Source organism: Epinephelus moara, chromosome 22 (genome assembly GCF_006386435.1).
Source record: "Epinephelus moara isolate mb chromosome 22, YSFRI_EMoa_1.0, whole genome shotgun sequence".
In the NCBI taxonomy this organism is placed as follows: Eukaryota; Metazoa; Chordata; class Actinopteri; order Perciformes; family Serranidae; genus Epinephelus; species Epinephelus moara.
In genome coordinates, this window is record NC_065527.1 from 22743753 (window position 1) to 22770179 (window position 26427).

The following is a 26427-nucleotide window of genomic DNA, read 5'->3' on the forward strand; positions in this document are numbered from 1 at the left end:
AAGATTCTGTTACTGCGTTGCCTATTTCTCACCAAAAATGTTTTCATGAAAATATTTTAGCTTACCATTGAACTGTAATCTCAGATCATTTGTTACCACCCTGCTGTCATATTGTTTCCTGTGGACAAACAGCCAAACACCCAGTGTGTCACTTACCAGCAAGACTGATTATTGGTGTGGTGCAGTGCATTCTGGTAGTTGTAGATTTGTTTTACCTCTGGAGCAAAAGCCTATGACACAGTTCCTTTTCTGTGTTTTCTCTGGTCATATAGCATATAAATAGTGAATATGAGTTTAAGTACTTTAATTTTTGGATTTGGGAGAGAGTTGCTCATGCTTACTAATAGTTTTGGACTGTCTTAGATCACAAAAATAACATTTATGAATTTTGAAAATGGGTGTAGTTCCCCTTTAAAGGGAAGCTGTGTGTCATAATGAAGATATATAAGACATATATATGCACAAATATTTGTAATACTCATATGTGCAGGTTTCACTTTTCCCCCTTTTCAGCATGGTCTATATTCTGTCTGTCTCTGCACCTGTCCATCCATTTTTCACTCAATCTGTCTTCATGCTCACTGATTGCAACTATCTGCAGGTCATGATGTGAAAGAAATATGAATAATGAGGGGCCACAGTGACTCATTTTTGAAGTCACATTTTTCAGATGCTGCAAAATTGCCTCCAACATCAGTGCTCTGAATTATCATGAGCAGGCTACGCAGACATTGCACAGATGACTTTTGGTGTGAAAATAGATTAGCACAAAATGTTCCACAAAGCAAAAATATATATTCAGATGCCACAGAGAAAATGGTGCATACCATGTGACTCTGTAACAAACATGAAATGCAGTGAGAGATGGCACCTACAGTAAAGCACCATTTGCACAAAAGCCAGTCTGCTCTCCAGCTGACCTCACAAAATGAGCAGCGCTACACAAATGGATGATGTAAATCTCCTTTTGCTTATGCCTTGCAGCAGAATTACAGCACACTGGTTCAATTAAAACAGAGACCAAGAACTGATTATATGGAGAAAAGAGAAAGCAGAGTGGCAATACTGCAAAGCAGGCAAAACTAAATTTAAACTGTTGACAGCATGTCCTATTTTTAAAGAGGTCAGAATCATATTCTGGCCTCTGTCAAATTTGTTTGTTTTCTCATTACTCAACTTCACAGGTCTTTTTTCTCTCTGTAATGATTTGAGTCCTTGCAAAGCATGAAAATAGAACTGAGGAGAATTGTACTTTTATCATCTTAAGAGGTAGCTGTTTTTGTACCTGCAAATCACGTCTATATTTAGAGAGCGAAATGTTTGCCAGGGGCTTTAATGTGGCATGGGTTCAAAATCCATTTTCCCCATGTTCTGTGTCACTTTCTGTATATTGCAATAGGAGATGTAAAGTGTATTTCACCTTTGATCGTGTGTTTATTTGCCAAGGGAACTTAACAAATGAAAAATCATCCATTTAGTATTTTTAGTTTACTGGATTGTAATTTCTCTTGTTGTAGCTTTAGATATCCCTGTCAGACAACATGCCAGTTTGACTCTGCAGAAACTGTTTGTTCAGTGTCCTGAATCAGATGATTGCAAGACTGAGACTTAATGTCCAATGTGTAGGATTTAGGAATATATGTATATATATCTATAGGCATTATATTTCCTTTTGTGTATAGTCATCTGAAAATAAGAATCCTGTTTTTGTTACCTTAGAATAAGCTGTTTATATTGACTTAGGGAGCGGGTCCTCATCTACGCACATCACCATGTGGCACTGCCATGTTTCTACAGTAGCCCAGAAAGGACAAACCAGACACTGGCTCTAGATAGGACCCTTCATGGTTTCACATCTGCCACTGTAGTTAATGGGACTGCTCAGTAAAAAATGGCTCTATTCTGTATTTTTACCAGTTTAAACCATCGGGTCTATTTGTTTTGGAGAGAGGGAGACCTCTGTGGATAATTCAGCTTCCAGTAAAAACCTCCTGAGGGTCTGGATCTTAAGTAATCAGAGAAAAAAAGGGGGCACACATTAGCAGGTGCTGGGCTAGTGGCCCGTTTATAATGAGCCAAACAGCATGGTTGGCGTACGTGAAACTGTTTTATTCAGTGTTTTTACTGTGTTTTTTTTTCACCTGGTCTGTTAGTTTAGGAGAGGAGGAAACCCCTGAAGATAATTCTGCTCATGGTAAAAACCTCCCGAACAATAAACTCTATCCAGGCATCCCATTTGGCTCATAGAATATTATTCACAGCTAAATGCCACTTAATCTCACACTCTTCTCCTTTAAAGTTGTATTTCACCATTTCAAAGTGTTTACCTGCCAATAATGAAGGATCACATTTTTTTTCATGGAATATAGATGTGTTTTATTAGAAATAAGTCACATTCATTTTGTGCTGTGAAAACTGTACATTTACAGGAGGTCAAACAGAACATAATAAACAGAACTGTGACAAGAAAATACAAATGGGTATTCAGTACAAGTAACTCGAGGTATGAATTGGGCTCAGGGTAGGACTTAAGAATTCGAAGGGAAAGGGAAATTGGCTGGTAGTACATACTACTGAGTTACTGACAAGGTTATCAAAAACACACTGTTACAGAAGACATGAGGTTCTATTACCCACCACTTAACAGCGGAGAGTAATAACAAAAATATCCTGAAGCACAGTTTAGAGATATTCATAGGCTATCATTCATCCTATATAATGTTTGCTTTATAGAAGTACAATTATCTACCTGTCACAGAGAGCTCCAAATATGGAGTCTTGCGCTAACAAATCTCTAGTGAATAAATTCCTTGAATTACTAATACAGATTTGTTATACAATATTCCCATAAAGCATCTATATGAGGAAGATGGTATAAAAATTTTGAAACATTGGTAAGAAAAGATTCTGCCTAAATCATAATATCAGTCTTGCTTGAGCATCAAGCGCCCATCATATTGCACTATTTCACACTGATGGCTGAAAACACAAATGTGTTGAAGTCTCGAGGACCCGGCGCTGCACTGGAAGGTACATCAGCGCCAGGAGCCTCTGCTCTGTCCAAGAGTCCTGCAAGGCTGAGAAACAAAAGGGCGATGATGAAAGGTCTCGCTGATCCCTAGAATCCACATGTACGACATGGAAGAGCCTGCATCTTGTGCCAGCTGAGAGGGGCGGTATCCCCCCGTCGACCTCTTAACATTTCCACCCAGCATTTCCCCAGAGTGCACTACTCTTCCTGTGTGAGAGTCTGTGTTCATCCTGGTGCTGGTGTTTTGGTATTAAAGCAGAATGCTGGAGAAAACCAGGACATTATAACCACCTCCATCACCACTCAGTATGTTTGTCCCGATGCAGTTCATATGGGCTCAGAACATATTGAAGATGCATTGAATCTGTTTTTTTTTGGAGCCTAATGTTGTAGGTCACAACACAAAAACAATAATCTTGTGCCTGACAGTGATGAGGGGGATGATCAAATCAGAATATAGGCTATAAACTCAATAATGACAATAATAATGATAATCATAACACTAACAATAATAATTGGAATAATAATAATAATAACCATGATGATAACAGCAATGGAGCTCTATCTGTATGATAAAGCCTGTAGTAGAGTTATATTCTCAGTACAGAGAGTCTCATGGAAGAGTCTTGTTTTAGGCTTTTTGAAGCAGTTCCAGGTGTGAAGCAAACAAACACAGGAAAAGAAAAAAACCCACAAAAACAAAATACGTGTGCCCATCTACTAAAATGCAGAGTGTTGGACTCCAAGCATGAAACTGGTCTCTTATGCTCTCTCGCCTTGCTGTATTTTGGAAGGTAGCTTGGCTTGAAGCAGCCAAGAGTTCCGGTTGTCCCTCCCGAGAAGTCGGGAGGACGCACCGTATTATCTCATTTTTCTCCAAAGTTGAGTTGAAGGAAAAAAGAAGCACAGACATGTCGACCACATCTTCTGAACCAGGGGTTCAGGAAGCTCCCAGTGAAGCGTTAATGGAACCACAGCCAGCCCTGGTCCATGGAAACCACTGACTGCTCCACTTACCCTTTGACCTTCAGAGCACTCTGACACGAGATGCTTTAAGTCCACACAGAGAAGCTACATTAAACATCCCATCACCACCACCACATCCACTCCTCCACCACTCCTCCTCTCCCTTTCACTTCCTGCTCTGGTTGAGGGTTTGAAGACACTGGTTCTGGGACCTACTTTCTCACTTCCTCCCATTCTTGGTTTCCTCTACTCTATCCATTCAGGATCCCATTCCCAAACCAAAAAGGTGAACGAGGTGAAATCAGGTGGCTTCTCTAGCCCCCCTCCTCCCCCTCAGACCTCCGTCTGCAGGTCGATGATGTCCTGCCCCACCAGAGGGATGGTGGTGCCGGCCTTCTCCCATTCCACAGAGTGCAGCTCCAGAGGTGAGGCAGCGAGGGGCTCCAGGTCTTTACGCACCCATGCAGGGGGCGACTGCTGTATTCCCCGGACTCCTTCCCACGGCCTCTCCATCGGACCCTGCTGTTTGTCCTGTGAAGGTACAAAGAGGGGCTACTTTAACACAGGTGCCACCCATTAGCCGTGAGCAAATTCCTGATGTAATCAAAATGAAATGGGCTTCATTGCATCAGAGGTGATTTTTCTAATAATGAATGTCATTAGGGGAAATGATTCCTCCTTGAGGCAAGTGTGATATCTGATTGTGTGTCTGGTTTACAGGCAGGGAAAAAAATTTGAGCATGTGAGTTTGTATATAAACACTCACACTGTGGTTCGTTTTGTCACTTCCTCCTGAAGACACACTCCATCTCACAGACTGTAAGAAGGAAGGAAGAAAATACATCCTTAATCAAATGACCACAACCCCAGCTCAACACACAAGTCACTGGATGTTTTATAAGGTCATTCTCACACCAAAGAACTCCTTTTAAGTGCCTCTATTTTGTTTCCCATGTTTTATTTGCGTTTCCTGAAAATGAATGCCTATGGAAATGGATGATGAGCACATTATCCTGATATGTTACCTTGCTGTCAGAAGCAGGTGATTCCCTGTCTTTCTCAGCGTGATGTAGCTTCCTGTTAAGGTCCTGGAACATGTTCTGGTGGCGTTTCTTTGTGTGCATTATTTTCTACAGAAGACAAAGACATAAACATTTTATTTTCAAAATATTGATGCTTCATACAATACATTTAATGGATGTTTTCAAAAGACAGTAACCAAAACAATATTTACCTCAAAGTCCAACTCAGCATAACGAGATTTCTGTCTCTGCAAAGAAAAATTAAGAAAAAGAAAGTTGGTTTAGTTTCAGATGCATATTAGAGATATTGCATAGGAATACACAATTCAACTATTCTGCAAGAGGTCACACTATTCCATCTCCTCTTACCTCCAAGGAGCTCATGGACAGTGTGGAGATGGTCTCACTCTTGGACATCATGGAGTTCATGGACTCAAAGGTGTTCTCCAGGCTGCTGTGGGTGATGTGAGACTCACTGGACATGTTGTGGATGTTCTGGATGGGCGAGTCTCTCTCAGAGTACGACACGCTGACCTGGTCCAGAGGGACCGACTTCATCCCGAAAGCAGCCTGGGGCTCGGCAAAGGGCCCGCTGAGGTGCATCAGTCTGGCCTGGGGCAGTTGCTCCACGCTGATGTTGTATTTGGTGGGGTCGTCCTTGGGCTTGGACCTCAGGGTGGAGGTGGTGTTGGGCATGAGGACGTAACTGCTGCCGTCGGTGATGCTTCCCTCGGCCTGAGCCCGAGCGAGATCGGCGTCCAGCTGCTTGAAGAGCTCCCCTTCGCAGACATACACGGGTTTTCCACAGGATGGGTCGACTCCTCCGGCCAGGCGGCTCTTCTCTCTCTTCAGGGTGAGGGTGTGGCTGGAATATTCGGGGACGGCCTGCATGTGGCTCTTGCTAGGGTTGGATGGCAGGGTGTGGAAGTTGGAGCCCATGGGAAGAGGCAGCTGAGGAGGAGGCATCTTCTCCTCAGAGGAGCTCTTCATTCCTTTTAAGATAAATGTTAAGAGAGAGATTTAAAAACAATATAGAGCCATGCCATGTCTAGAAAGAGGAACTGGTTAAATAAATATGTTTTATCTTTATGTATGATCAGATGTTTTAAGTGCAAGGCTTGCAGAAATTTAAATGCAAATGGAAAAATGGTTAAGAGCCAGAGGAAAAAGCTGATGTAAAAGGGGCTTACCTTGTCTGCTTGAATCTCCATCCTTTTCGTTATCAGTCTGCTGATAAAAGAATAAAAAATGTTCTATCAGTGCTTAATGTATGCACATATTCATTTAGGGGTAAAATGCAAGAGGCACTCAAGACATTAAAAAGGCAATAAGCCAAGAAATTTACCATATGCTGGGTGTGGCCATTGTGATGGGAACTGCCAGAGTCTCCATTGCCGTCGTCCTTGCGGTCGACCACTCTGCACTTTACAGCTTCTTGAACCTAATGGATGGAGGGGAAAAATTTCAGGTAATTGCATCTGAACCACAGCTTGTGTAACCCCATTCAGAAAACCAAACTAACAAGGAACAACTTTCCTTTTTGTTTTATTTCCTCTTTCTTTATCTCATCTAGATGTTTTTCCTTACCTCTCTACGCAGGATACAGTGAACCATGACAATGATGAAACCCTCCAGAGAGTCAAAGACGGCGAAAAGGATCTGGAAGAGGGCAGAGCGGCGGTCGGTGATGGCCAGGACTGCGGACATCCAGGTGAGGGCCAGGAGGGGCAGAACCACGCAGGAGCTCCAGAGTGATGCTCTGCAAAGGTGAGAAAACAACAGATTAGAATCACACAGGCCGCAATGGACAACTGTTTTTCGCCTGGCAGAGCTCTATTCCCTCCTGTTGTTTGATTGTGACGCTTGATATCAAAGCACATCATCAATATACCTGTAATGGCACTGATGAGGGCGATAAGCGCAATACTCTGGTGTACGGAGAAGATCAATAAGACCTACCCAGCTCTCTCCTTCAGCTTCACATCGGTGATGCCGTCCTTGGACACCAGCTTGTTGAAGACCAGAATACCAATGACCATATTCACCTGTTTGCAAGAAAAAGGGATGAGACAATTTAATAAGAGGTAATGCATTTACAAACAGACTACGTATTGTGATGGATTGGGACGCCAAAGTCAGGATGCGTACCAAAACAACAGCTGCAGCGGGGCCAACAAAGGAGTAGAGGAGTCCGCCCTCAAGAGACAGCCAGCAGCTAGGAAAGAGAAGGAGGAGAATTATTAATCCTTGAGCTAAGAGAGGAGCTTTTCAGAATAAATGCAGGGAAAAAAAGAGGAAGCCTAAATTCAGCAGCTTGAGACTTGACTTACTAGTTGACAGTGCCGTATCCTTTAGCTTTTGTGAAACCGACAGACACAGCCACAACCAGTGCAGGAAGGCCTGCAAGATAGGAAACATGCAAAGTTAGAGCCTTAGAAGATAAAAAGGCATTTGAGAAAAGTGATGCAAGAGAAAAAAAGAGAGATGAACATAAAGACAGGTGCTCTTACCCCAGCCCAAACATAAGAAGCGCTTGCGGATGATGCGGTTGCGCAGACGACCAGTGACAGCCATGTAGGACTGCCAAGCTTCTGTCAGCACCCAGCAGAAAGAGGAGAGGAAAAAGAAGTGCAGGAGAGCAGCGACGAGAGTGCACACCACCTGTGAGCACCCAGAAGGAAGGAGAGACGGAGAGGAAAAGATGGGAAATCTGTGTCAGTGGCGCTGCTACTTGCAAAATCCCCAAAGCAGTGAGTTCCAGAGAGGTTTTGAAAGAGAGGTTAGGATTGACTGGAGGAGTGCCTTACCTTGTTGCGAGCCTGAGTTTGTCCAACGAGAATGAGGGCATTGGAGCATATAATGGAGAGGCAGAAGTTGATGAGGATAACGGAGCGCTCGGAGCGGATGTACCTAGAGTTTTGAAAAAAGGGAGAAGAAAAGAAGGCGTTTAGGGAGGTAGAGGAAACCAGAGCACACAGCGTGTAATGTTAGAGGCCGACATGCTGGACTTTGCTGTTAGGGCTACTTACTTCCACACGGAGACATAGATGATGATGAGGAGCAGCAGGGTGAGAGAGGAGACCCCACAGCCAACGATGAGAGTCACGGATGGGAGCAGTGCCTTGTCCATCATCTACAGAGAGGAGACAGGACCAAACATGCCTCTTAGAGCTGATTACAAACACACACATTCATGCAGAGGGGAGACCAACACACACGCATGTGCACACACTGGCGAAGCCTCTGGGTGTGCGCTATCTGGAAGAGCAGACAGCTCCCTGTAGGCGAACAGTTGAATGGCACAATCAGGCCATGGCTGAGGCAAGGTGACCCCAAGGTGAACATGTCAGAAAGATGGAGCGGCAAACTAAACAAATGGTCAGGGTCACTGCGTTTCTCCAGTGCGCTTTTGAGTCAGCAAATGAGGCGAGGAGGATACTGCACATATATCTCTCTCCACTAAGCAAAGAGGGGGGTTGTTCAAATCTCAGGGGCAGTTCACAGGGGTTGCTGTGTTCAGTCATTAGTGTGAGCTGCTACAGCAACCTTCTAATCACTGACAGACATCCTTAGCTCCTCTTTTTCTCTCCCCTTTCGCTGCATTTTCTCACTAGGTTGGTGTTACTGTGCCCACCAGCAGCTCCTTGCCCATCCCTACAGGAGTGAACAGGTGGACCATTATCACCTGTGCATTAATCTGCCACCACCTGCCCTTCTGATCTCTGACAGCAGCTTAGCACCTGCCACTGCCAGTGGCGCTGACCGCCCCATGTTTCAAACAGCCCTGGCACCGAACCTCTGGTGGAGGGAACCGAGGAGGGATTGTCTTTTGCCTGTCTCTCCTGCTGCTCATTCACCTGGAGGGCCGACGGGTCACTGCTGCACACACAAATCTCAGCTCCTTGAAATTTCCCAAAGCCCTCGCTGCCTGGCCTAACACACCCACAACCCACCAGCAGCTAAATGTGTGGTCTCACTTTATCTATAATCCTGGTCTGTCTCACACCCACTTGAGTGGCTTTGATACGGCTATGAGTTAATCTAACACCTCTGATCAAGATGTCATCGCCACAAAATGTGTGAGCTGGATAAAAACCACCAAGGATGAAGTCACCCTCATTGACAGATAGTGTGATTATATTTTTGATAATGTGTTGAGGGGGAAAAGGGCGAGAATTTCCAAAAAGGTGAGTGATAATATGATAAATCTGCTGGTATCAAATTAGCACAGATAGAGGGGGAAGAGATGGACACCTCTTTGGCCTTCATTTGATTTATGACGGCCATAAATCCTAATACTGCAAGCGTATGTGAATCATGGCTTCCAGTATGTTTGCCATTGTCGATAGTGAATTTAAATGGCACAATACTGACCCTTAAAGGATTGTTTCTCTCAATATGTGCTCCACATAGGCTTTTCTGATATCGAAGCACAGCTGGTGGAGTCCGGCCTACGGCAGCCAAAGACTAATTTAGTGTGGCAAATTTGTTTCAAAATCTATCCAACTACATCAGAAGCGCCCCAAAACAGATGGCAGATAGCAGAGCGGTGAGCTGTCTTTTTGCTTCAGCCTTTACTGAATCTGGGGAGAGGAAAAAATAACAAGGGCGATACAGTATGTTCTGTTCCCTCTCTTCCCAATCTCTATATCTGGGTTGACGCTTGCACCATAGGCCTCTGAGTGAAATCCAGACAGCCAGTTTGACCTAAATATGAGGCATGTCTTCTGCCTGTCCTTGACCGAATCACATGTTCCCATTTTGAACGAATGTGAGGCAGGTAAAGGGAGAGAAATGTGCAGAGAAACACACTTGCTCTGCTGTCTTTTGAAATTGATTAACCCAGTGGACAAGGGCATCTGCCGTACTAACTATGTGGGCTGCTCCCACTGGACCATCATGCCTCCAACACACATGATGCTACAGACCCCCTGATATCAGACCATATCGAATGAGAGCTAACACACTGCAGTATCTGGCTGTTTTTCCACATCTCTCCCTCTCTGGTGTTTCTCATACATGGGAAGACGTTATTGAAAATGTCCACGGCACACATCAAAGGATGGCTGGAGAGGCAGGCGGGAGGGAGAGAGGAGGAACCATCAATGCATGACCAGACGTCTGTCTCTTATTGGTCCGCCTCTCTGGCATTTTCAGGCTTGCTGCTGTGGCCGAAGAGGAAGGAGGAGGAGGACGAGGGGGGGGGGGGGGGGGTGGATGTAATCGAGAATTCAGAGATACTGGCAGACTGGAATGATTGGCGCAGCTGCCTTTTTACTGTTGCAGGAGGTTGGAAGGAGGGGGGGGTATGTGCAGCCTATAACAAATATGGGAGGCGCTGTTCAGACTGGCAACAGCAAGACAAATCAAATTGAGGATGTAAACAACAGGTTGGGGGAAAGAGAAAGAGGAGACTGAGCGGGCTTAGCAACAGGAAAAACACTGCAGTGTGAATTCAGGAGCTGTTCTGCTACTTAAAGGAGGAAATCAACAAAATGCACATTTTAAATACACATTTCCTCAAACTTAAAGACATCTGTTGATTGCTTTCATGTGTGCAGCTGATATCAGATGCACAGCAGAGATGGGCACACCATTCCTTATGTCCTGGGGGGCTGCACAGAGAAGAAATGAGGTGTGTTTTTTCCCCCCTCCTCAGCATCTCAGTTATCAAAAATCACACAGGCCGAGTTTGCGCTGCAGAAGCCGTTGCCACGGCAACTGGAGAACGAGCAGCTCGAGAGGCAACACAGTCTACGGAGGAAAATTACACATTGTCTTTGCGCATGAAACAGATTTCGTGTATAATAAAGGCAAAAAAGCCCTTTACGCTAACTCTGTTTATTTAATCTTACATGCATTATTCATAAATCATGCATAGTCGGAAAATGCAAAGCCAGATTACACGATAATCGTGTGTCATTTTGAGTGACTGAACAAAGAATTTAATTGTCATGCGATTGACTGCATACGCTATTTCCCATAGGTGCGATCATATTAATTAGCCTATGTCGATTATGCAGCCGATTGCCAGCACATACGCTTCAAGTAACGAGCTCGTGCAAAAAAAATCGACATGCCAATATTCTATAGTTTTAAAACCTAAATGCAAATCCTGCATATCAACATGTTGCTCGGTTATTTTCAACATAAAACAGATTCTGTAATTCTCCGATCAGCAGCGGCACCTGCACGGAGACAAAGAGGTGCTGGCAGGCAGCGCTACAGCAAAGCGCTCGAAAACAACAAGTCCTATCCGCATTCACACACACACATACACACACACACTGACTGCACGAAACATATAATGTTTGACAAAAACAACCGAGCACCCATTGTTAAAAGACAGAAGACTTACCGTGTCGAAGTTGACGCGCGCTAAAATGGCGAAGGTGGAGAGGCTGTCACACACGCATTTGGTTCTGAATGAATGAACGGGGACCGCTCTGCAGCTCCGAGCAGACCAAGACCCAAGCAGAGAGGAACTGCACAGGCAAGGAGAGGGAAAGGACGGGTTAGGAGGAGAGGAGAGATCTGACAAATCTCTCTGTGAATGCCTCTTTTTTTTATTTCTCATATATATGATTAAAAAAAGACATTCAGAATATTCTATTTATGGCAGGCCCATCAGGACTGCATGTTTAAGAGCCCAATGCAGACACATTGTTTCACATTTTATATAACACTCACACACTGAAATATCAAGTGTGTGAAAATTAAATACTATTTTATATAACTTGAGGTGCAGTTGCATCTCAGGGAAGCCTTGATGGTTCACATTTATGTGATTAATACCCATCTGTGCTGTGATTAATGGTGATAGGCCTTCATTAATCTCATTATTAGCATCATTTGTATGTTTTTTTTTGTTGTGGGCAATCTTTCCTCAGCAGACATGAGATTATTGGCAACACTTGCCCAGTGCATTCAGGGACAAAGGACAATGTGTTCCCTCTTTTGAAACAGAAGGAGGGGGAATGTGAAGACAATCTGATTTATGATTTCCATATGTTTTCACAGTGAGGAAATCTACACTCCAGCTGACTGATGTTTGTATTTATGCAATCTAAAGCAAAATCAAAGTGATAATTAAGAAATAAAACCCTAGTGAAAGCCTGTTAAAGTTGAAACACACTGGTCATCCATGTATTATTGAATAATCTTTAAGTTACAGTTTGATGCTCCTATCAGGATGCCAACCTCTACCATTGACTTTTACATTAAGTTAGCTGGACAGTCATTGGTTTTTATTCTTATTTAACTACTTGCCCTACTCTTGAAGAGCCCCTATTTTTTTTTACCAACACTAACACATTGTTTCTTGAGCCAGCACGGCACTCCCTGTGTTTTCCTTCAAAATAAAAGTGACTTTTGACATAATATATGTATGATATCAGTCTGGATTGTCCTCACTCACACTGTGCCAACCCTGGTTTAGCAAAAAAATGGATAAATTACATTTCAAGCAAAATCAATAATGAGTGCTTCACTGAGGCCATCTATTCAACGAGATGCACCTGTCGTCTGATGACAAATCAACTTCTAAAAATGACTGCATCTACAACATTTTGTTCTGAGATCTGAGCAGCAGCAGATGCCACAGAGCACAGAGGAGGCTGAGGCAGTGAGCAGCACCCTGCGGCTCTGACTGACTGGTGAATACAGAGAGGCATCATAGCCAGCAGGTCCTGCCTGGTGCAGAGTGTCATGGGCGCTCGGGCCGCGGGGCAAACTCATCGTGCCAGTTAACTCAAATGGCATCTCAGCAGGCTTGGCTGCACAGTTTAATGCGTGTTATGTCGGAGCTGTCATATCATGCAGATGGGTTAAATGTTGCGTGATGCGAAGTAAGCCAAAAAGAAGAAAAAAAAGAAGCATGTGTGGCCCTGTAATTTGTTCCATATCTTTTGTCACAAAAAGCTGCACATCATTTTATCTGGTTTAAGTTCACAGGAGCTCATGGAGCACTTCCTATGATCAAACAGATGCAGCTCTGCAAATGTTGACCCCAAACTCTGCCATCAGCTTCCTCTCCACTGTCTCTATCCTCCCATTAATCACATCCGTTGTCAAAAGTGAATCTAATTTGACTAGAAGCACATTGCCCTTCTTCCGAAAGCAAAAGAGTTAATTACATTTTCTCCTTCGATTCATTTTTGCTTTTGCTTTGACTCTGGTTGTGTATGTAAAAGAGGTGTGGGGGGGTATCGGGTGCAGGTGCATTGTCATTTCTTATCTGTCCTCCACAAGTGTACAAATCTATCTAAATGCAAATGGTCCACCTGTGTATTCTTCAGGAGGGCAGAGTAGGCCTGGGGCTGATTGATCCACGCAAGGCCACCAGGAGCTCCTTTCATAAGTCATTCAGATGCATTTAAGCATCTTTAAAAACTCCCACACGCCATAGCCATTAACCCTGGCGGTGACACATGAACACGACTTAGAGGCTAGGGAGGGAGAGCTGCCGCTGTCTTTAGATTGACACTCTGCGGTGTGACCTATAGGGACGCTGCGATGAGTTTACTCACTGATGTATGTAATGAGGTTAGGAGTGATGCCTGTGTGTTTATCCCTCCCCAGGATGTGGTTCATTTAAAGCGATGCAGGACACGGTTAGATCGAAGTGAAGTGTCACTCAAGCGGAACCACTGAGGATCACTGAGGTTGTCATTTAAGTCTGTGTGTCATGCAGTAAGTATGTCAGACGTCCGAGGGAGGCCTGGTTGCTTCTGGCTGGGAGAGAGGGGTCAACATGTTGTGACATTGTTTTGTCCTCCTTGTTGGAGATGACTGACATGAAAAATGCCTGCTCTCTCTCCGGTGAGTGTGGGTCTGGGGGTGTGTGTGGGGGGTTGTGTGTTCATATGCAGTGACAGATGCCTGACTGCAAGGACCTAGGCTACAAGTGAGGAGATGAACAAGCGGCTTACAAGGCCACCCAGAACAGAAAACAGACATGAGTGATGGTTAGCTGCATGTTTAGGAAGAAAAACAACTGTGCTCAACACTTACGTTTCGCTCTCGTCCCATGAGAGGCATGTCTCATTCATGGTGCCCTGCAAAAAAGACAGACAGATGGAGTAGTCAGTGTGAGGAGTCTCTGCAGAAAAAGGAAACATGTAGGCTGGGATGCCGTACTACAAGCGTGTGAGATGCAACAGCTTGCTGCCAGCCACCTGCCCACATTTCTCGTCACCCTCCCACCATTATACGTGCAAGAAGCTAAAAACAGCTCCCTCTCAGATACAGGGACTAATTACTGCGTATGATTTCCTCATCATCTTCGTCAACTGACCGGTTTGGTTCAGCTGTGATCTTTGCCAGGTTTCAAGTATAAGTAAAAGTCACAGTGTCACTGCAAATGTCAACAAAATGTCAGGCTCTGTGTGCTGCGGCGAGCAAACACCCAGAGGGGGGTTGATATTTTTCGTAAAGCTCCATTAGATTGGGTAGAGACTTACATTGTGGAGGTGGGGGAACTCGATCTCAACAGGGGAGGACAGCAGAGTGGGGGTGGGCTTGACAATCACTGACACCACCTTGGAGTTTAGGAGGGTGGTGTTACTGTGGAGTAAGAGAAATGTACACAGTTAGAGCCCATATGAGACATAACAGTTGTGTTAGTATAGTAATGGTTTGACATGAAGAATCTGCAAGGCCTTCACGTACTATAGAGGTAAAGTAGTGTGTGAGGCGCCATCTGGTGGCCACAAAATATACTTCATGCCAGGCCTTTTACATGCATATAAAAGCAGACAAATTGTATTACCTCTGGAAGGACAGAAGAGAGGCAAGGTTTCTGTAGAGGACGATGCCGGTCACAAAAGCATCGTTGCCATCTGGAAGGAACAAAAATGCCTGCTTAGACTCTACTTCATAAGAATGCACACTGGTTGATGTAGAAAAGTCGGGTTGTTTGCTCTTACCAGACTGTTCAATAGACAGAGCATCACGGGACACAGTGATCTTCTCCTCAGAGGTCCTGACCCAGTCCAGCATGCCTCTCCAGCCCTTCACAGGGAAGGTGAAGTTGGAGTTGGTGGTTGTCGGGCGCTTGTGGATGCTCAGCACTGAGTAGGACAGAGATTGAGAGATGGGAGCTTTGTTAGTGAACAGCACTTAGAGGTCACAGGTTTTTTTTGTGTTGGTTGAGAAACTGTCTAATGCCAAGGACATTTTGATTTCATGTGTGTGCGAACAGAAAAGTCATCCCCTACTAAATGCTGTGCGAATGTCACCTTCACTGAGTCCAAACAGTCACAGAAGTTACAGTGACTCAGAGTGTGAAGCGTACAGTTATTCTTACAGTATCTGACAGAAGCTTGTGTAAAAGCCATATGTGTGTCATGCCAAAAGATGGCACAAGTGATATGGTATAGCTGATGGACTTGACACTCTTGTCAAAGCGATAACTGATGCCTTCTGCTGCTGATGCTTATATGGACTCAGATTCACAAGATGAAGATTGATGCACTCTCCGGCTGGAGAGAGGACAAATCATCCTGACTAGACGAGAGCAGAGAGCAGCTGGCAGGAGAAATTAGGGCTCACCTAAATTCTCTGTGACTTCATAAATGTCCTGGAAGCCGCTCATTTGCATACCGATCATGTTCACAAAGTCCTCAACAAGGCGAAGGAACTCCTTAACATTGGCACCCATCTGGATAATAGAGAAAAAATGGAAGAGAAAAGGAGGGTGAGTTAGGACGTGGGAAAACTCATTAATTATATGCAATTTACACAATTAGTATAATTGAGCACTCCGGCTACCACTTATTGATTACATACTCATATCTAGATTTCCTGTTCTTGTGTCAGTCCAGCTCGTACTTATTCTTTAAGAGCACTCGACAGTGGTGTGAAAAAAAAGGAAGAAAAAACACACTGCTTGCTGCTATGCAACCCCAGAACTTCCTTAAGGCCATAAATGGGCAGGCTGTTGATTCATACTCAGGTTTTTTTGTCCTCTCGCTCTCGCTCGGTGGAAGGGAGGGCTGTCTGACTTGCGTGTCTCTGACGCAGAACTGCAGCGATGTGGGCGCAAGGTGTGTGCTTGTATGCGATGTGCTGTCTGTGTCCCCTTACAACCACCATCGGTATGTAGGATGGCATAGAGACTCACAGATTGCAAAGTGGGCGTAGTGATTCTCCCTGATTCAATCTTATTCTTCCTCTCTCTTTCTCCTCTGTCACCTTGACGTGTTTGCGTTCTCCTGTCGCAGTGGCCTTGGTTACTCACAATCCAGTTTTCAATTTGTGCGCAAATATGTGTTTACCCTCTGCAGTGGGAGTCTTTGGTTTGTCTAAGTTTTCTATGCCTGCTCATCTTTCCCAGGAAACTCCATCTGTGGGGTCTGTTTCTTCGCTCACTGTGGCAGGATTTGTCGTGACAGAAGTGCATCAACAGGTGGTCAAACAAGTTACAGCTCTGTTGTCTGTCTGTAAGTGTAACTTACAAATGAATCTTAAAAAAAGAGGTACATCTAGATTATACGCTTCTGCTGTTGTGATCATTTTAGTTCTTGGCCTAACACTCTTATTCTCATCCAATATTTGGGTGACTAAAAGGGCTTTTGGGAGCATTAATCAGTGCAAGTGCAGCAAGTCATTGAAACACTACACCCCCTCACTTCCCATAAACACCCCGAAAATCTCCTGAATTTATCCTGTACACATTCATCCCATCACATCGTTAGCACAACAGACTTATTCTCTCCCCTGCTCACATTCACCCTGAAACACTCACACTCACACATACTCTCTTATCACATACCAGCTGTGCCTCTTCCCATTTGTCACGATGTTCCTCCTTCAGTAAGTTGCTGATTGTCTGGACGTAGTTCTGCAGATCATTAAATGGAGGCACAGGTGTGAGAAGATACCAAATCCAGCTTAATTAGAAAGTATATTTGGGTCAGAGAGACATGTGCCATTTTATTATTCTTCAATTTCAGTTTACCTCGACATCAGCGTTGCTCAGTCTCAGCCTGGTTGCCTTGCACAACTCAGTGGTGTTCTCCAGGATTTCCATGACGGCCAAGAGGTCGCCGCTGTACTTGGCCCCCTCATCGGAGGAGAATCTCAGGCGTGAAATCACCTCGGCGACCCCATCCACACTCTGCCCCATCTGTGCTTTGGAGTTGTAGTCCCTTGACTGCAGAGGAACAGTCGAGAGGTTAATCTGAATCTTTGACATCGGCTTGTTTGATTTTACTACTGGGAAATTAGCCATATGATGAAACAACAGATGAGGCATTTAAGATTTTAATTAGGGGGCTTACCAGCATCTGAATGTTCTCGTAGTTCTTGGAGACACACTTGATATGAGTTGGGCTTTCCCAGGAGGCAAGACCTACAGCGTCCAGGGTGCACCGGCGCAGAATCAGACCTGTTAATGAGAGACAGCACATACTTGTAGTTGCATAATGGGGGATGATAAACAGTCTAACATGCACAAGGAAAAGCATGTTGTTGTCTCTGTACCTGAGGCATCAGCAGGGCAGGCGATGGCAGCCATGTCTCCAGCGGGGGTTCTCTTCCACACAACATCTCCAGTGTTCTCCTCAGGGCAGATCTCATGGGGCTCTGCAAAGTTACAAGGATAAGTAGGAGGATAAGTTCTCTGGCCTTATTGAATTATATTGTAGTGCAGCCACCCTTATGCATTGAACAGGTGTCACTAACCAGGGCATCTCTTCTCATTGCAACGCTTCTGCTCTCCCTTATCACCGGGGCAAGGCTCTCCACCAAAGAAAGGTCCTTCACACACTCTCTGTCTCTGCTGGATGCCTCCACCACAAGTCTTGCTGCAGCTGCTCCAAGTGCTCCACGCATGCCAGCGACCATCAACTAAAGACAGAGAATATTTCACAACATGAACTCTGCACTATAATGAGTCTGATTCATTTAATTTAGGCAATGACTCTTAGATATGCGAATTTAGTTTCTTTTTTTACCGGGACACTCTTTCAGGAAGCAGTTGACTGACTCTTTCCAGCTGCCGTGACACTCAGAGCCGCCGTAGGATGGTCCATTGCACTCCCGGATCCTCTGCCTGGTGCCGTTGGAGCAAGAAGCAGTGCACTCACTCCATGCAGACCACTCATTCCAGGTTCCGTCCACTAGAGGGAGGCAGAGGCCAGAGAGTTACAGCAGAGCACCAGGACAAGATGCACTCCCAGGCTACAGGCATCGGGGCACACACACTGATGGTACTAACATTTCACATGGTCTGCTTCAGCTGACTTTAATGAAACACAAAGTTGGGGCTTGGTTGTCAAAAGTAAAATCAAGTTAATGTCATTATGGACATTATGAGCATTGTTTGGTGCATTGACTCAGCAGGTAAGTGATTTTTCTGTCCAAGAGACCCATCTTTTTTTCATTAAAAACTCTATATTGGGCATTTTAAAATAAAAACATCAATGAGGGAGGAATAATGATCGACTACAAGAAAACACTTTTAGTATTCCGGATATAATTTGGGGATATAAAAACATCAAAAACATTAAATTTTTTGCTATTAAATGCTGCTGGGGAGAGAGAATAAAGTGCATAGACTTAAAAAAGTAAGGTTGGTCAAAATATATTGGAAAAAAAGGAGCATGCTAAAGGCCTATTAAGGATGACTCAATTTTCTAAGCTTTTCTCTTTCAAATCAAAAGTATAATCATCTCTCAGTAATGACTTTGCCTAACAGCCTATCTCTCCTTTCAGACATTAATTCAGCTGTGGCGCAGAGAGACATCTGCTGATGGTAGCATGCAATGCACCAAGGCAATATACAGTTGGATTGATAGGGAAATAACTTTTTGTGTGATAATAATAACCACCAAACCTGGTGTGGAGAAAGTTGGAAAAACTGACTTTAAAAAACTATAAAAAAGGAGTGAATTCCTTTCAGAAGCACGAGTAGGTGGTAGAGTAGGAAAGCTTCTAATGTGTGAGTGACCAAGAGCGCAGTATGAGTCACCTACCACTATTATAAAGCAACTGACTAATACCCACAGAGGCTTTTATTCTGTCAATGCGTCACATGTCATGTCAACCTGCCACTGCAGTTGCTGTTTGTGATGGTGGTGATGCTAGTGAGTGGTTTAATTAGTTCTCATGTATGACTCAGTTAGCTGAAGGGTCAGATATCCCAGCCCCGGGTTCTTTGACATGGTAGTAAAAGATTAAAGTGATTGGATCTTTTTTCATGTAAAGTTTTTTTTAATCTCTTTTATGCATCTGACTGGAAATCATCAAAGCTAAGTCAGTGATGAGAGATATCTTCCCTGACTCACCTGGGCAGACAGCGATGTTGCAGAACTTGGTTTGCCTCGAAGGGCCGCGGCAGGGCTCTCCTCCATTCTGGGGCAGCTTGCACTGGCGGGTACGATCACGATATCCACGGCCACAGGTGGATGAGCACAGGCTCCAGGGGGTCCACTCATCCCAAGCACCATCCACTACACATGAAGAACACAAAGGGATATTTTGATGAAGGTTAGTTTGTTTAAATAAATGTGCAACTGGTACTCTAAATTCACCTGAGGATTCAGATGCTGCAGGGACATTTTGAAAACTGTCCACTAGGTGGGGCAGTCCTTCACACAATCTCTTGGACAAAGCACCAAATGCACAAACTATTAGGGATATTTACTTGAAATTGAATTGCAGCCTTTCCACAATCCAAATTTCACTGTGTGAAAGCTCAAAAACGCCTCTCTAACGCCTCCTTGTTACTTTTCCTTTGTGACTGGTGTCATATAAAGGAAAAGCATTAAGGGATAATGGCTTTTACCTCTACTGTGCACTTCAAAAAGACCAAGTGTCCACTTTTTCAAGATCACACTCTCTTTTTTCTCTCCTTTCTCCTCCTGTCATGATCACATTAGAGAGGAGGAACCGGGAACTTACCGGGGCAGACAGCTGTGTTGTTACAGGGCCGGTTCTCACGCAGGGGGCCAACGCACTGGGTGGTGAAGGAAGAAGTTGCGCAGACACGGGTGCGGCTCTGCCAGCCCTCTCCACAGGTGATGGAGCATGCACTCCAGGGTGACCATTCATCTGTCTTAGCATCTACTGCAAAAAAGAAACATGAATTAGAGGGTCTGAACACCAAGAACCCCAATTACACCACCAAGAATTTTGTTACACTGCATTCTTACTCCATCTAAGTGTGTCAAACTCTTATGAATAAAACCTTCCCATCTCACCTGTTTGGGTTGCAACAGCTCCATGGTTAGTATCATCAGCATTGTCTCTCTTCAAACCGACAATAGCTCTCAGACCCTGGCTCCTGTTACGCTCTTTGCCTGAAAGAATTTTGGAAATTGCATAATTATTACATTGAATCAGAGCCACCTGCAGCTGAGTGCTCCCCACTAAATGACTAAATGACAGGTGGGCTTACCAATGCAGGCCTGAGGGTTGCAGGCCCGTCCTTCTTCAACTGTTCCCTCGCACACACCATCCTCGGGCTGGCAGGCTCGGCTGCGCACCTGGACTCCACCGCCGCATTCCTGGCTGCACACTGACCAGCGGCCCCAACCAGCCCAGCCCTCTGCAAGAAGAGATAAGAAGAGCAGGGATATTGAGCAAGGTTGTATGTTTTTGCAAGAAATTACAGTAAGCTTGAATAGTTCTCGCCACTTCATGTGTACAAAAACGTATACAAAGCCTGACTGAGCAAGTACTTCCTCCATAAAGTTACGCAAGAAAAGAAAGTGAGGATAGTTTGCATTATGTGCAGAGAATGAGCAAGGACACTTTTTGTGAGCAGCACCGAGCACTCAAGTCGATAGCTATTGCATTTGAAATGGTGATTGTTTGCTTTTAACCACCTGGTCTGAACCTCAGTGGAGCTGTATGTGTAAAGCCAACAGGTGCGTTGCTATGACAACCACAAGTGCTGCATTTCGATTTCCGCTGCCAGCTGACTGTGAGGTCTTTGTACTCATTCTACCCCCTCCTCTTTCCCCCTAACCTAACACACAAACATGCCCTCTATCCCTCCCCAAACCCCACTCTCCTTGCCAAGCGTTAATCCTAACAAGCCTGCCTAAGACATAATGGAGAGCTGGCGATGTGTGCGGTTCAGGCAGTCTTGCCAATGAGGCTGCACAAATACTCTAACACCTTTCATTTACTTCTCATTACTTTGTGGCGGCAGAGTGCACATCCTCCGCCTGTGCCCCTGCTCTACAGACATGGATCATTATCCTCAGAAGCTTCTAAGACACCAACACTGCGAGACAGCAGAGCTGGAGACCGCCTGCAGAGCTGTCTGGCCCCTGAGAACATGACCCCCCACCTAACCCAGTAGATGTCATTACAAAACACAGCAAATACTGGGAACATATTGTTTCTGTTTGTTTCTTTGGAGGCTAGATGCTTAGATAAACCTCCTGAGATTTTTGTTTTTCCTTCACTTTAAAAACTTTAAAAAGTTTCTCTGGGAGCAAATTAGACCAAACATGTTAGAAACTTACTGATAATCTCAGCATCGCGTCCGTTGTCTCTGGGAACTGGAAGGCATTTCTCAACGTAGACACCGCCCCTGTAGCAGCTTCCTGGCTTCCTCTTTGGGGCCTCCCAGCACTGGCAAGGTGTGTTCATGATGCCACAGGGATAATCATGGGTGCTACTGGACAGGCACTTCTCAAGCCACTGGCACAGCATCTGGCAGGCAGGCATACTTGGGTTCCTCTTCCCCACGACCAGAAACTCAGCCTTGAACTCACTGACATCACTCTGCTCCTCCAACATCTCCACGCCGTTCCTTGGGGCCACCTTGCGGATCTGCAGGAACTGCTTGCTGGACTCCAGGTAGGTGACGGTGGTTGATGCGTCGCACAGCCTAACGACCTCGTCGAAGCTCTCCATGCCCAGGTAGGTGCGAGAGGTCTCGATGAAGGAGTCAAACTGGAAGGTTCTGATCTGGCGGGGCACGCAGGAGTCGGTTGGCTTGGTGATTTTCATGTAGACAGTGTAGCGGCGGGGATCAGGGTTCTGCAGGGTCCAGGAGCATGGTGTGGAGTGCAGGGTGGTCGTAGAGGAGAAAACACCAAAGAAGCGACTCTGTTCCAGGGTGGCGCAGGTGGCAGAGGCCGGTCCGGAGGGGGTGCAGGAGGTCAAACCGAAGAAGAGTAGAACGAGGGCCACACAAGGGCCGGTAAGAGCTGACCACGCCATTGGGTCGGCTTAGATAGAGGATGGTGCTGTTCTTGTTTCTGTGATTGCTGGTTTGACCAGGTTGTTTCTTTGACTTATTTCTTGCAAGTTACTGCACCTGCTTCAGATCTTTTGATGTTTCTGTGAAAGCTTTCTTGAGAACTGTGGGATTTGCAGACTTTAGTGCATCAGACAGACTGTCATGTCCGTACCAAAGAGGGAGCTGCACAGAAACAGGGAATGAAAAAGAGGAAAAAATTTGTCAGAACGCTCCAACATCTAAATAATCAAAACAAAACACAACACATTAGTATGCAGGATAAGAGCTCTCTGCAAATGAAATGCATTTTTCCCCCACAATATTCAAGAGATGCATTTTAATCGGACCTATTGTTGATCTGATATCTATGCATCAGGGATTTGCCTGAGATCAGGATCATAGTGTTTCAGGGCAGATTCGATGATCTAAAATGCCCAGTTCTTTGGGACATAATTGCTCCGGCACTGCAATTACAGTCCTTCACAGCAGGCTGGTATCTCCAAGCTCTTGCTCTTTCCTCCCACACACTGAACTGAACCGCGAATCATGTGCGTCAGTCTGACGTCCATAGAAGCATTGCCACTGGCAACCACAGACGCTTATTAGTTCCATTATTTGTGCAAAGCATTCCTCCTATTGAGCAGTAAACAAGAGAAAACGGTTTGTGTGCGTCCATGCCGAAGTGTGATTACATACCCTGCTGTGGCACCTCACATTGCTTTTGGGAATATTTCCTGCACTGCATACCAGAGCACAGAGTGAAATGATATATGCATCTAGAGTGACTAAATGACAGTCACTCTTGCACATTAATGCAAATGCATGCATGCTAATGAAGATGCATCACTACTTAAACGATGCACGTTTATGCTACTCTGCAGAGGGGACTCATGCATTTAAATAAAGCATCTACAATCATTGCTTTTTTTTGCTGTTCCCACGACACTTATCTTGCAAACACTTTACTTAATCTTGCACTCTGACTTTTGCTACTAAATGACAACCCCTTCCTGGAGAAAGAGTGCAAAGTCAATATCTAGGTTTCTGTACCTGACTGGACCGGCTGCAATAATGGCAGATGCTCCTTGGAGCACAGATGAGAGGAGGCAACACTGTTGCTCAGCAACATCTTTCTCATGCATTCAGGCTAACTCTTCTACCTTTTTGTCCCATCATATTCTTTCCTTTATCACTGATTACTGTCAGTGGAACAGACCGAAGACATCATGGTGTCTGTCTGAAGGAAGGTGTTATTTGAGGCTTAGCAATAAATGCATGTGCTTTCCATATGTGACCGAGGGGTTAATGATAAAGAAGGGGCACTGCAGAGACACAGCACCACAATTGATGCCTACAGCGACATTCACATCGAGAAGCACCTGCACTTTTCAGACAGAGAACTGGTAATTACGCTCCTCACATCTCTCCCTCCCTCTCCGCCTCACTCCAACCCTCCCTCTCCGCTCTGTGAGCAACACAGCAAAGACCTCTACTTTGTGTAGGTGGGTGTTTCTCTCCCGCCTCCCAACAACCGGAAGCTCCATGAATGGGCATCTGATGAGGCAAGCAGTGAAAAGAAAGAGGTCCAGCTGTCGTAGAAGAACTCTGTGTTGCTCATTTGCTACACCACCCCCCCCTCACCATTCTGTCCCTTTCTCTTGCTTGTCCATTTGCTGTCGTCAACAACATTTCTGCAAAGCAGGCAGCCCGTAAAGTGGGCCATTTGTTTGTATGAAGACAGGGGTCATTTTTTTGCAGAGCAGTATGAAAAGCAGAAACGAACTGCAAAATAACCACCATGCACTCTATTTACGCTGCTGTGCACAGTTTTGTAGGAGGCTGTCTCATCACAGATACACAAGTCATACTGAGAAACACGAGATTACATTGTAAAGAAGAAATGTGCAGGCATAAGATGAGATGTGACAGGCTGCAGATGGTTAAGTAATTTGCATGACTACCTGAACCAGAAAGCTTTGAAAAGACATGAGACAACCTGAAGTTAAAAAATCGAGACAAACTGATGAATATTCATCTGATGCATACAGCTGGAAGGCTGGCAGAGCAGTCTTTTGATTTTCCAGCTGGTAAATTATAAGCTTCTCTGTCCAAATGACTTTCTCCCTGTTGCATGATATATTTCTGCCGTGTGTGTGTGTGTGTGTGTGTGTGTGTGTGTGTGTATGTGTGTATCTATGAATGCAATATATAGAGAAAGACAGACAGGCAACCACAATTACCTAACCTCACTCTTTTCTTTGCAAGATGCCGTCTTCTGCTGAAGCAAACTTCAGAAAAAAGAAACAATTTTATGACCATTACAAGTCACCCTTCATCCACAAATTGCTCACGCCTTCTCTTCTGCTGTGCCCGGTGCAGATACTTGCACACGTGCGCAGGAAACTGGACTACTTGGTTGCTTTGTTTGCAAATCCATGTGACAGCAAAAAGAGAAAGCTGCAAAACTAAACAAATCATGGCAGATTGCTGACAGCAACTCCCTGCTTATAGGGATTCAAAGAATGTGTGTGTTCAGATTCATGCAGGGACTGTATTACAAAGCTTTCAGCTGTCAGGCATGTATTGCTCATTGGTATCTTTATGGTGACTTGTATGATGCAGGAGGCTTTACTTTCTTAAAGAAAAGTGAGCAGTGCAAATAAAATCCAGTCTGCTGTTTGTCAAAACCTCCATTAAAGCAGTGTTTGATTCACCGGAGATAAATCCTTGTACGTGTTTGCAAAAGCATCCTCATTTGACAGCCTGATATAAAACGATAAGATATTCTGGCATCTTCCACAACCACACCCAAATCTGTCATGTAGTCTGAGTGATACGAAGAAGTCAGAAAGTTGTTGCAACTAACCTGTTGCTGCCGTCTAACTTTGTGCTGCGCAACTACCTGATCGCTCACATCGCCTCATCCAGCGCATCACTGAGTCCTGTAGGACTACAGTGATGCGCTGGATGAGCAGCGAACTTTCGAGAAAATCACAAAGTGTGGAGGGAAGCGGACATTGTGATGATCAGATGTGTGCAGAAAGCAATGCACGTTGCAGAAGTCGGTTGAGGGAGTTGAGAGAGAGTTTCAGCACCACGGACAGAGACAGACAACTCTGATGAAACAAACTCAGAGGCTACAGGACAACACTCACATCATCACTGTGTCACTTCTTATGCTTCGTCCATTGACACTTAAGAAACATACAAAGCCATAATCACAGAAAACAGACATTTAAAAGTAATGAAGAAATGAAAGAGTTGTCCTACCTTGACAACGTCTCTTGGAAGTCTTGTCAGTGGCTCTCTAACCGCTCGCCCAGGTGTGTAGACGCCTGGCTCGGGTAGCAGCTGCTGAGCGTGTTCTCAAAAGTCTTCAGATCTGGACAAAACTTTCGCAGAGCTTGAAGCCGCTGAAAGGATGGTCCAAGCCCGACCCTAGGACGGGTCGATCCCAAGCTTCAGTGCAGTCCACTCTCACAAGCGAAGAAATAATTGCGACTCTAACCAAACTCCAAAGAGTTTACTACCAACTTTGTTTAGCTGCTATATCCAGAGAAACTGGCGTATAGCGGAGGGACAAATTGGTTGAATCGGAGCTCCAAGCAGACAGTCCGTGGAACCAAAACGCTGTGGTCTCGCTTGTCTTTTCTATCTAAGCTCCAAGATAAAGGTTGGTACTTCTACTCCCGGCTTCGGAGTCTTCTTGCTTGTGGTCTCTTTGCACTGCTAGTGGGTCCAGTCTCAGTGTAGCTTGTGGCCTCCTCTTGGAGGTATATATCCAACCCCGCCCCCCCTGCTCCAAGTTGGAGTCAGTGCGTGGATGGCGTACTGAAGTGAATGAGACAGCACCAAGACGGGGGGAGTGTGCGGGGGAGAAGTGTTTGTGTGTGCGCGCGCGCGTGTAAAGTGTGACTGTGTCAGCGCACGGAGGAGGGAGGGAGGGGAGGGACTTTCTGAATGTGAAGAGAAGGGAGGGATCTGTGCGCATGGAGACAGAGACAAACGATTATGAACACCAAACTACGCAGATATTAACGCAGAGCCAAAGGTACCGGAAAGAGGATCAGCGGAATCGGTGTGCATGGTGCATGCACGGGGATGAGACAGGGAGGGTCACTCTTTCACATGAAATTGCAAAGACAAGTTCAGTGTAATGATAATAGGTATATTATAATATACCTATATTTCATGGTTATAACCATGAA

General features: G+C 45.0%; 1 protein-coding gene across 1 annotated transcript; it reads right to left on the bottom strand.

Annotated features, from left to right (window-relative positions):
- Nucleotides 1-2366: 2366 nt before the first annotated feature.
- Nucleotides 2367-25962, bottom strand: LOC126384347 (adhesion G protein-coupled receptor B1-like). Its single transcript, XM_050035362.1, has 32 exons — nt 25490-25962; nt 21498-22402; nt 20420-20569; nt 20223-20321; nt 19924-20088; nt 19308-19472; nt 17976-18140; nt 17704-17868; nt 17503-17604; nt 17301-17407; nt 16979-17173; nt 16793-16861; nt 15571-15679; nt 14946-15089; nt 14789-14858; nt 14481-14583; nt 14032-14075; nt 11378-11504; nt 8049-8152; nt 7827-7929; nt 7530-7680; nt 7350-7419; nt 7168-7234; nt 6979-7064; nt 6607-6778; nt 6365-6460; nt 6210-6249; nt 5389-6011; nt 5232-5267; nt 5023-5127; nt 4764-4814; nt 2367-4528 (listed from the first exon to the last, which is right to left on the bottom strand). Exons 2-32 carry the CDS (start codon nt 22198-22200, stop codon nt 4331-4333), a joined length of 4584 nt encoding a protein of 1527 aa, XP_049891319.1. The 5' UTR covers nt 22201-22402; nt 25490-25962; the 3' UTR covers nt 2367-4330.
- Nucleotides 25963-26427: the final 465 nt, after the last annotated feature.